Here is a 12,167-nt window from a genome sequence, read left to right as displayed (position 1 = left end):
CTATGGAAAGCTTTTTGTAAAAAGTAATTTATTTCTATAATTTTTCTCTTCTGCAAAATTGGTCAACTTTTTGGTCTTCTGTGCCTTTGACAAAATGTCAACATTTTTTATAAAAGACATCCGTAAAGTGACAAAAACATTACATAGTCGCATTCCTTATTAAATTTTAGTCAGGAAAATTGAAGAACGAGCCTTCCCTGTATTGCCTTTATCAAACGATAGGTTGACTAAAATGGAATTTATACCAAAAAGTGGAACGAAGAAAAATGTGTTCAAAGTGCTCCAAACCCTGCCTTTTCTTTAGCTTCGGCGGTTAGAAAATAATTTATAAAAAGTTAACTATGTAGTGTAAACTAGTGAAAATTTCTGAAAATACTCTCTAGATGTTGGTGGATGTAAATATGTAATTTTTCAAAATCGACATTTTTTGCAGAATTTTTTTTTTCTGGGTAGTGTGTCCCCCCTTAAGCAAGTCGTCGAGGTGAGGTCGAGTCGTTAAGCGTCAGATAGCCTGAGGCTCTGCGGCCCGGGTTCCAGACGTCAGCCAGTTGAAAACACATCAGTGAAAGGTTCCTTTTAGTGCTTCATCGTTAGAAGTTAGAACCGTATTCCTGCACGATAAATCGTGATTTCATTGAACTGAAACGTTGTCCGATCCGAATCCTTGCCAGCCAGCAGTTCTCACGCAAGCGGTAGATATGCTTGGCATACTTTAATCGTGCTCTGGCTCATCGCTTCGAATATGATAACTGCGTTAATCATAGTCTGATGCTTCGATATTGAGTTGTACAATAGGATAAACTCAAAATTAGTTGCCCTGTTCCTCCGCACAACTGCACGTCCGTTGCTTACGCAAGTCACGTGGTTCGCACATATAATTTCTATGTCGAGCATGTGTGGGTCGTGCTATAAACAGTGCTGGTTTGGATTTTGAGCAGCTGAAAGTCATTCAGAAAATATCAAGAACACTATCTTCAGAAACATGGTACTTGCTTTTAAGTTCTCACTAAGGCCAAGTTTTTGCACCTGTTACACTGTTATCCCACCTACATAGGTTCCTAACCACTCATGCTCATCTGTGCTGCTAAGCACAATTGAAATTGCTCCCATGCTCATCTAAGACACAAGCTGAAGTGCAATGAAAACTGATTTGAGCTGCTCCTAGCCTGCTCCAGAATGTAGTTTTAGCTGCTCCCAGCCTGATCCAAAACAGCAGTTTCAGCTGCTCCCGTGGCTGCTCCCAAGTACATATCATGCGTTCCACCCCTGCTCAAGCATGCGGTCCGTGACGATTGCGTTTATGGCATGGTTTGCTTCTTCGAAGTCTTTGACACTGATTGCAGCAGCAACGAGAGTGATTGTTATCAAGAAATGTTGGAAGCTGGTCTGACCAACTCCAGCGACGAGTCATGGACAAACTCACCATGGTTGCCGTCGTCCACAATTCCCAGGTGCTTGCAGGGTGGAAGGTCAAAGGGGCAAGAGCGGGAATAGCGTTGGGGTTGCTGAGTTGCGTGAGCGGCTTCGATTGGACTGTGGAGAGGCAAGATTGGGCGATCGTATGGTTGCCTTGAATAAGATAGTGTTTATGATCACGTGATTGATGGGAACCATGGTGTGCCTAACTGGGGCGATGTCACCGGGTCGGCAGATGAAAATGATAAAAATTTCTAAATTTAATATCGCAATTATGTGAGCTCTAAGAATCGCGAAACTTAATGTATATACTAAGTAGCCTATGAGCAATCCATTTCAAGAATAGTCTACTCGTTTCCCTTTTCAGGGGTGTTTACACGGGGGAGCAATCCCTCCCTTTGCTCGCCGAGATGTGCATCATGTGGTAACAACGTTGCGGAAGCGTGCTGAGGTAGGCATTGCGGGGGGTGTGGTGGAGCTTTTGCTTGGGTTGCACAAACGGTCCATGCCTTGGCGTGGGATCTCTTTGGAATTCGCAGTATTTTGTTTACGTGTCTGGCAGCTTTACATATTGTGCTCTGCGGGGTACCGGCAGTAGCACGAGTCCGCCTAACTTGTGGCTTGCGCATGTTGTCCGAGGCACCCAAAGGAGTCTTTGATATTCATCGATGTTGTCCTCAAGCAGCTTCTCATGCAACTGGTTTTGTATTCTACATTTTTTGTGTTGCATCCTCCCTTCCAAGAAGCATCTTTTTTGTTAGCAGAAAGCAGTTGGTCGTTTTCTGTATCTAACACGGTTGCTGCTGTAATCGTGTACCGCCGTACCACGTACGCCCCCCATTTTCTACTCGTCGGCGCGCACCGAGCCTTGTTGTCGAGAGTGCAACCGCTGAATGTGTCTGATAAGACTGACATGGGCTCCCACCACCCGTGTGCATGCTGAGGAGGGCATCCCGCTGGTTCTGCTCATCGCTGGCGTCACGCACGTCCCTTCCTGTGAATACCCCTTTACTGAGCACTGCGGAGAAGCAACACTTGTGCGAGTGAACTCCACTGGCTTCTCCGCAGCGCAACTGTGCTCGGTTAGAAGCAAGCTAACGGGGTTAATATGCCGCAATCAGTACTTCGAGAAGTAGGAATATTGCAGTTGTGTGCCTAGGAGAAAGGGACACTTTCAGTGGGACAGTGCAAGCGTGTGCTTGGTGTGAATATAAAAATAAATGAAAACTTCTTGTATGTTTATATCTCTACATTGCAATAAAAAAAAAAAAAAAAATTAAAACTGTGTTTATTATGCGGGAGGTTTATGTTAGGCAGCGATGTCCTGACAACCGGCGTTCATATCCGTGATTGCCTTTCTTTCTTTAAATTCGAGATTGAGGAAAGGATATTTGCACATAGCAAGATGATTTATGAATCCCCAGGATTAGCTGAGCGACTATATGGCATGCAAGTCTGTCTGCTCCTTGCGCAGCTCACGCTTGTGTTTACCCTCCAAATGCACCCCCATTCCTTTGTTTCCTCTCAACCAATGATAGCACGTACTCGGCTGCCTCGTCACTGCACATTCTTCTTGTTGCCCTTTGATTACAATCACTTCTTCGCGATGCAATCACTTTTTCATTCCCAAGTGATGTGTTAGTAGATGTTGGCATCTGCTTTAAAAGCATCAGTGGCTGCTCCAGACCAATATTTTGCATGGTACAGAATGCAGTGATGTGATTGCTGCGCCAATTGCGCCAAACTGCGCCAAGGGTCTAACCCTGCTACATCCTGCTACATTCCGCCAAAATATAGGTAGTCTGCGCCAAGCCTGCGCCAATAAATCAATTTCGGTCGCCTTTCAAAACCGAAACTAAACTGAGTACCAAAATTGAGAATGCGTGAGTTATGTGGCGCAAACGGCCGCCCGACACAAAGTACCCTGCACCAATTGTCCATCCAGTTCCAGTCTTGCATGGTTTTCTTGCAGTCTCGCGTTTCGCACTCTCGCCGTCTTGTGGCTCTCGTTTCGCATATTTAAAAAAAAAAAAAAATATTTTCAACGTTGGAGTGTTCGCAATATCTGCAGACGCCCCGACGCTAGCGTGCCGGGTACCAGCCATGTCGTCATGCTGTGAAACGAAACAACAATTTTGCGATGCGGGAGTTTCTTCGTGAGCTGAAGCACTCGCTCCTGAAGGCAACGGCCGTGAGAAAACTACATTTGGTACCTGCCTTCCAGTCACCGTGGTCGCGCGACGTCGGGTGTTGCCATCCCCACGGAGCTACAGATATGGCGCTTTCTAAAATTAAACCATGTATCGCCGCATGTTCATCAACATTCCTGTTCTTGTTTAAATCATACATTACTACAGAAATCCCTCTTTAACTTAAAGACTGCTGTGTCGAAGTATTGATTGTCTGAATTTCTCTCAGTGGGTTTTCTTTCGAGGGACCCCGTTACGTGAAAAATCTGCCGCAGAAGAAAGTTGGTGAAGAGAAGTAAGCTAAAGCAAAGAGGGCAATGTCTGGACGCTGAACCCGCACAGCGCGCTTGTTTCTTTCAGCTTCAGCCATTGCACAAAGCACTCCAAGAACTTTTTGTCCCTGACGCGCGATGTCTTGCATCGATGCGCTCAGGTTCTTTTTTGTGTGTGTTTAGAAGCTTGTACCTTGTTTGCCGGCCTGGCATGCACGCGCCGCTGGACTTTATTTGTCGTATGCTCGACAGTTTCATTTTGCATACAATTTTGGCAATCAGCTGGCAACGAAGCGGAGTGGCATGGTTCAGGTTTCGATCGAACAGCCGTTGTCTCAGCATGCGCAACATGCAAGCCTGCCCAAGTTTCCCTTACGTGCATGCGAACATGGTTTCACAAAAGAAACACCAGCCGGGACGCTTGCAATCTATTGTTTTAGGTTTGCTTACTTTGACAAAAATCCTGCACGTTGGGAACCAGTAAAACGGTGGTAAGCGGTTTTTCGGAGTTGCTCGGCAATGCCTACAGCACTGTACACCTGTGAGATATCTCAGCAGTAAAAACACAAGCAGCGAGTTCCGTCACAACACGTCACATCTGAACGCAACACAAAGGGTCCTTCGTTTATACATGCAATTAAAACGAGTATTTTTATTTTTCTAAAAATATCTGCTCCAAAAGCCACTTTTGCTGCTCCGAAACACTGTCTTGGCTGCTCCAAAGGCCACATTTGCTGCTCCAAAACACTGTTTTGGCTGCTCCGAAAGGTGCTCCAAAATGGCTTTGGCCAATCACATCACTGAGAATGTCAAATGCCGCTTCTATGACTAAAAATTCACATTGATGTTTTGAAAAAAACACCGAATCGTGTCACTCACTTTTTCCCGGGCCAGTACGAGAGATTTTCAAGTGTCACTAATAGGAAGAATGACTAGAGTTTCGGCACAAGAAGGTATGTTTGAAATTTCAGTATAGTATTTATCATAAATCCACCGGCGTTAACGGCTCATCTTAACTTTTAACACCAAACAAGTTTTCTCATCTCAAAAATCATATGCACAAAATCTCTACGTACAGGACCAGGATGGAGCTTTCTAGAAATTTTTTCATTAAACCAGTCAAGAACTGGAATGTGCTTGGTTGAAGTTACGGCCGAAAAAATTTTTAATCCCTGCGGTAATGCCCTACTGGCACTTCTAATGAATAAAGAAAATCCTGTCAGTGACTGTAGGCTGTTTTGGGATGAGTTCGGCCAACCGAGCCTGATAACCATTTTTTAATTTCACAGAAAAAAAATATTTTGGTGGCTCAGTGCCCAGCAAAATTAGACCCACACTTGTTTTCTTTAAAAAAAAGATTGTCTCTTTTGGAAACAGGTTAGAAGTCTCGCTCAGACTCAAAAACAGCACAAAAGACAAAAACAAGTAGAAGACTGGACAGGACGAGCGCTACTTTCAACTGATGTTTTAATGAACAGGTAGAGAAAGATAGAGGAAGAAAAGGAAGGGATTAAAATAGATTACAGCTTTAAAAAAAAAACAAAAAAACAAGAAACAATTTGAATTGTAAAATTATTCAAATGTAACTGGATTTTTTATAAAGGGATTGTTCAAAATAATAATCAATGAAAAAAGACTAATAAAATTAGAAAAAATAAAAGGAATAAAAAAAAGACAAGAAACGAAGTTTAGGAAAAACAGTGCAGGTACAGTAGTTCCTTTGATCATAAGGTAACTCACAGAGACTGATGCAAGTATCTTCTCTTGTGGCCTTGGGACTTTTCCTCATGTCAAGCAGTCTGTGCTGTTTTTACAATGTTTCAAGCGAGTACAATGGCGCCTCTGAAATTCAGGAAATCTATACCACACTCCTTCAGACCGCTCTTCGGTGCACAGGGCAGCCTGCTCCTCATCCACCACGAGGTGTTAGCCAACTCGCCAAAGTGCAACCCAAAAGTCATAATGGCCGTCGACTTCAAGGGAACTTTCGACGTCCCTATTATGCTTTGAAGCGGAGCACTAGCACTGGGATTTTGCTCTCCACTGTGCTAACACAAGGTATTGTTATTCTCGGGGTGGCCTCAGTCGTGTGCATGGCCACAGACGTCCCGTTTATGTTTCGAAACAGATCATTAGCAGTTAGAGTTATCTGTCCACAGTGCTGACTCGCGTTATTGTTATTCTCGGAGTGGCCTTGGTTGTCTGAACGGCCACCGACGTCCAGTTTATGCTTCGAAACAGATTATTGGCAGTTAGAGTTAGCTGCCCGCAACAACGATCCGATTTTAAAGCATATGAGTGGTCCTTAAAAGAACCGTTTTGTGTTCGGAGATGTTCCACGCTTTCTTCATACTGGTGGCGTTCAGCTTCATCAAGGGGCTCGACCACATCTCGGAGCCCCCTACTCGTCCCGCAGTCGTGGCCGAGTGTTTAAGGCGATGGACTAAAAATCCACTGAGGTCTTCCCGCACAGGTTCGAATCCTGTCGACTGCGCAAACATGTTTTCTTTTTTTAAGAAGACAGATGGGATGGCAATCGATGTGAGCACGGATGCCGGACAAGGCTAGACCCTAAGGAGCTTCGCCCCTAAAAAACAAAAACCTAAAATAAAAAACATGGAACAGTACACAATTTCAAACGGCATATGCTCTCGAAATTGAAACATTTCACAAATCAGAAACCAAAAATATGCAAATCAACACAGCACTAAAACGCCGAGCAGAGCTACCCAAACTACTCCATCGTCGCAAACTTTCACGCCTATCTCTTTTCCATAAACTTTACCACCACGCGTCACTTCACGGTGATTTCTTTGAGCCACCTGCCGTTATTTTTCCACGCCGCGATCACCCCTACAAAGTTAAACGCGTAACCTGTAAGTCATCTGCTTTTTCCCGGTCATTCATTCCACGTACCATAATCGATTGGAATAATCTACCATCGCACATTGCCTCAGAAAAAGACACCATGAAGTTTCAAGAACAAATTCAAAATACTGATGCCATCTAACTTTTGCTGTTTTACATTGTTGTTTCCTCTTTTCCGGAACGTGCAGAGCAAATGTGTACTATTTTGTTTTTACCTTGACTCAGCTTTATTGCAGTGTGATGAGTGAGTGTATGTTTTTTTTCGTTTTTGAGTGTATCCTTTATTTTCTTTTTATTATTAAGTGTATTAATTGTTTTCTAGTATTCTCATATGTTGTTCACTGTACACTAGTTCCTATTGGAACGATTTATGTACCCCCCCCTATGTAATACCCTCTCACGAGGGCCTTTAGGGGTAATATGAATAAATAAAAATAAATAAGTAGTCGTTTGAATGAGCAGAATTAAAAAAATATGTCTACATGAGTTGGAAAATCATTTAAACAAATTAGCATTCCAGCCAAAGGGGACAGTCTTGTTTGAATAGATGTATAAAACACACTTGAGTTTTTAACGACATGGGTTGGTACATGAAAGTTTAAAGACTACACAAGATTGCTATCTATTTGGCCGTGAACGACTTTGTAGAAAAATATAATGTCACGAGCAATTCTTTTTGACAGGTTCTGTAGTGAAAGTTCTCTAAGAATGTATTCATAATCATAATAACATATTCTATCAAAATATCTATCGTAAACAAGGCGTATAAACCGCTTCTGAACTCTTTCTATCCGTGCAGCGTCGGTTATTGTAAATGAATTCCACACTGAACTACAAAACTCCAGTTTAATTCGATCTAGGGAACGAAACAATCGAAGTACGCACATTATATTTGAAAAATCATGCGTCAAACGCAGTGATGTGATTGCTGCGCCAATTGCGCCAAACTGCGCCAAGGGGCGAACCCTGCTACATCCTGCTACATTTTGCCAAAATATGGGTAATCTGCGCCTAGCCTGCGCCAAAAAACCAATTTCGGTCACCTTTCAAAACCGAAACTAAACTGAGTACTGTAATTAAGCATGCATAAGCGGCCAGGCCGCCCGACACAAAGTACCCTGCATCAATGGTCCACGCGGTCTTGCAAGGTTTCTCGTCTCTCGTTTTGCGTTTTTGTCGTCTCGGAAGTCTTGTCTCGCGTCTTTTTACGATTTGTTCAACGACAGACGCGGGTGTGTGCTGACGCTCCAACTGTAGCGTGCCGTTTACCAGGCCACCCATGCCGTCGTGCTGGGAAACAAAACCATGTCTTTGCGCGGCGGGAGTTACTTTGTGAGCTGAAGCACTCGCTCCTGAAAGCAACGGCCGTGGGAAAACCATATTTGGTCCCTGCCGTGGTCGCGCGACGTCGGATGTTGCTATCCGCACGTCGCTGCATTATGGCGCTTTCTAAACTGAAATGTAAGGACTGCCGCATGTTCATCAACATTCCTGTTCTTGTTTAAATCATATAGCTACTACAAGAATCCCTCCATAACTCAAAGACTGCTGTGTGGAAGTATTGATTAGCTAGGTTACTCTCAGTAGGCTTTCTTTCGAGAAGGACCCCCGATACGTGAAAAATCTGCCACAAAAGAAAGTTAGTGAAGAGAAGTGAGCTACAGCAAAGAAGGCAATGTCTGCACACTGAACCCGCACACGGCGCGCTTGTATGTCTCGAGTTCAGTCGTTGCGCAAAGCGCTCTAAGAACTTTTGTACCCTGGCCCCCTGGCTCGCTATGTCTTGCACATAACTCTATGGTCTTGCATCGATACGCCCAGGTTTTTTTTTTTTTGTGTGTGTTTAGAGGGTTTAGCTTGTATTTTGCTTGCCGGCCTGGCAAGCACGTGCCGCTGGACTGTTTTTTGTCATATGCTGGACAGTTACATTTTGCTTTCAATTTTGGGAACCAGTTGGCGACGGAGCGGAAAGGCATGGTTTCGGTTTCAATCGAACAGCCATCTTCGCTCGTGCGACGTAGCACGTGAATGCAAGACTGCCAAAGTTGCCTTAATGTGCATGCGAACATGACTGTACGGCGAAACCAGTAAAACGGTGGCAAACGGTTTTTTGGAGTTGCTCGGCAATGCCTACAGCACTGTACACTTTTGGGGTGTCTCTTTGGAGATACTGAAAGTGGAGATTCATTACTAGGATTACTAGCCGAAGGCCCAGCGAGGCTTGCAGCAGCCCTGCAGAAAGTTTCGAAAAGCAAAAACACCCGCTAGTCGTAATGCATCTTCGTCTTGTGTACAATTTGACATTGCACTGCAGTATAGTTACGTGTCTCATCAGTTGGAGACTGCTTCCATTTATTATATTCTATAACTAGTCAACCTAATGCTGTGATATTTACTGCTAAGCTGGTCATTTTCAAAAAAAAATTAATATATGCAGTTTGGTTCTTATTTATGTATAGCGGGTACATATGGGTATATGTATCATTTAACTGAAACATTGCAAAATGTGTCATGCCATTGGCATTTCAGTTACATGTTGAAAGGCTCCCGGGCGGTCTAGCAATGTGCCCTTCGTTTCTCCAGCACTTGTAACGAATACTTTTATTTTTCTAAGAATATCTGCTCCAAAGGCCACTTTTGCTGCTCCAAAACACAGTTATGGCTGCTCCGAAAGGTGCTCCAAAACGGCTTAGGCCAATCACATCACTGCAAACGTCATATCATCCCCGTTGTTCTAAAAGCAGAAGCAACAATTTCTGTAACATGATATGAAAAGGTAAGATTAATATCAAAATAGACACCAAGGTAACAAACTTGTTCCACACGTTCAATAGCAGAATTGCTGATAAAATATTGATGTAAAATTCTTTCGCGTTTTCTGCACATAGAGAGCACTTTCGTTTTATCTGGGTTGACCAGCAAAAAGTTACATGAGCACCAGTTTGAGATACATGATACATCTTCTTGCAAGAGAGCACAATCATCTTCCGACTGGACTCTAAGATTAAGCTTTATATCGTGCGCAAATAAAGGCAGTTTCACATTTTTTATGCACAATTCTATATCACTGATGAATATAAGAAAAAGTAGCGGCCCCAAATTCGATCCCTGAGGGACTCCTGAAGTTGGAGTAAATACAGTGTAGACCGCATATAACGTATGTCGCGGGAGTCGCGAAAATCCGCACTATAAGCGGTACCGCGCTATAACCAAAACATAAATTTTTCAGGCCAAAACGCAAGCCATCGGACAACTTACCTTTGTAAAAGAATTTATTTTATGTTAGATGAAAAATAAAGCTTAGTTTGAGGAAAGTCTTTATTTCACTAGACAGTACACTTTTCTCTCAAGTGTGTCACACATTTTGAAAGAAATGAGCGACTTTTGCCTGGCGCAGCCTTTTAACGGCGTCGCGGGTCGCGGATGGACGTTGCGAGCGTTCAGGATTGCTAACCCTAATCACTTTTCTCCGGCGATGAAAATGCGGGAAAGTTCGCGTCCTTTATACGGTACGCGCCAGTAATACCTTCAACTTGAGCACAGGCATGAAATGCTCCAAATAAGAAATCCGGGCGATGTTCGAAAACACAAATGCTTGGAAAGCACTACTGTAGTCGAAACAAACACGGGCGTTTCTGCCGTCTTGAGAGTGCCGCCACAACATCGCCGCACGAGTAGGTGGATCTTCCCTTCTAGTACGTGCTGGGTTATCATAACGACACACGAGGAAAATTCACAGTTAAGGATAGCGCTTTTACGCGGAACGATGAGCTTCTACCATGCCATCTACGTCGGCGATCAAAATCAACGCCATGTTTGCAGATAGAAGCAGCCGGCCGGCCCGCCCACGACCGTCATGCAACGCGCGCGAACACTTCTCGATCTGCGATTGGTCTGTCGTTGCGGTTGTTTCCAACGTTTTCAACGCAGTGAAGGGACGCACGCACGGGAACGACACGTGCGTGCGTTCCTCCGTCGTTATGGCAACTAAAGCCTCTCTCTTCACTTCTTTGAGCAACCTCCTTGCCCCGCGAGTGCCGCTTGTGGCTCGCGCCGTTATCTAGTGTCGCACAGGGAAGCGTGCTCTCTGCGTCGGTCAGTCGGAACGGTCGCCGGGCTGTTCCGAAAACCGCACTATAACCGGTATTTCCCTTCGCGCGCCGGCATTTTAAGCGGTATGTAATTACATGGAGTTCTGTGGGAGGCGAACCGGTGGTTTAAAAAAGCCGCGTTATACCCGGTCCTGCACTATAAGCGGTTACGTTGTAAGTGGTCTGTGCTGTACATCTGAGAAGCTATTCAAGATTTGTATTCTACTCTTCCTATCCAACAGATGACTATGAAACAAGTTTAAAAGAGACAACGAAACGGCGTATGAAGAGAGCTTATACAAGAGTAAGTCAGGATTTACCTTATCGAAGGCTCCTCATAAGTCAAAATACACAATATCAGCTTGCCCACGTTTAAGAACAAATGGGACAGTATAATCAAGGAGAGGACAAAGGTTTGTTTCTACTAAACTCCCTTTTATAAATCCATGCTGGACGCTGCTAATTTTTTTACTATATATGTATAAAGAAAGACGGGTGTGTTTCAAAGGTATTTTAAATACCTTTGAAAAAGATCACAACAAAGACGGTAGTTATCACCGGCTTTGTGTATTAGCACTACCACTGACTTTTTCGAAAGACTTGGGAAAACGCCATTTCTGTCAATAGTACCATAGATGGTATTATCAATAGTTGACTATCGATAGGCAACTATTGATAGTGATAGTCAGTGCACTCCCCAAAAAGAGAATTATGACGGATATGTACGGGCAGACAACGCGAGGTTTTGGAAAAATATGTGGAATCGAAATGAAACAAAACTGAGTTCTCATACAATTAATTTAGAGGGAAAACAGAAATGGCGGTTTGGTACTTTTTCCTGTGCACATATTTTGTATAATCATGGGGTTCAGATAGCAGACTTCACACTTTAAATGCCTGTATTTGTAAGATTATTCGTATATTCAGTATTTTTTGCTTGTCTTGGAGCTAGGGAAAACACTTGCTGAAGACACTTAGCATCAGGGTTTTCACAAGTTCGTTTCACACTTGTATTTCCTTTATTATTCAATTGACAGATATTTCTATTCATAGCCGTGACCACTGACAGGGGAGAATGAGCTCCCTACTGGGGATCATGATCTTTTTCTCCTTATCACCATTTATAGCGAATTCCCGAAAATCGGGAGTTAGCTGTTGACGAAAGCACTTAGGCTTGTGTGCCATGACATGTTGCCACTTTTTGTTTGGTTCTTTTTGGCAGAGTTTAGTAACGATTGCTGGTAAAATATTTACCTGTCGGTATAAAGTACAACTTCAAAATACAGAACCCGTCACATAATTTATAAATAAATATATTTTAATCATTAAAT

At 43.5% G+C, this 12,167-nt stretch overlaps 1 protein-coding gene and 1 non-coding gene across 7 annotated transcripts in view; both read left to right on the top strand.

Moving 5' to 3' along the window:
- Positions 1-12,167, top strand: part of LOC8031039 (TBC1 domain family member 14) — a 92,164-nt gene that overhangs the window by 36,932 nt on the left and 43,065 nt on the right. For 2 of the 6 annotated variants that reach the window (XM_040503806.2, XM_029990111.4), the window contains exon 7: positions 1,784-1,867. The exons of the other annotated variants lie outside the window; for them this stretch is intronic. In XM_040503806.2, coding sequence (XP_040359740.1) covers positions 1,784-1,867 — 84 coding nt within the window. The remainder of the gene's footprint in view (positions 1-1,783; positions 1,868-12,167) is intronic. 6 annotated transcript variants of the gene reach the window in all.
- On the top strand, positions 6,290-6,371 carry Trnaf-aaa. The gene has a single exon. It is a non-coding gene; the product is annotated as a tRNA-Phe (tRNA).

Source organism: Ixodes scapularis, unplaced genomic scaffold, assembly GCF_016920785.2.
Source record: "Ixodes scapularis isolate PalLabHiFi unplaced genomic scaffold, ASM1692078v2 PGA_scaffold9__187_contigs__length_104089568, whole genome shotgun sequence".
In the NCBI taxonomy this organism is placed as follows: Eukaryota; Metazoa; Arthropoda; class Arachnida; order Ixodida; family Ixodidae; genus Ixodes; species Ixodes scapularis.
This window is presented reverse-complemented; position numbering and strand designations above follow the sequence as displayed.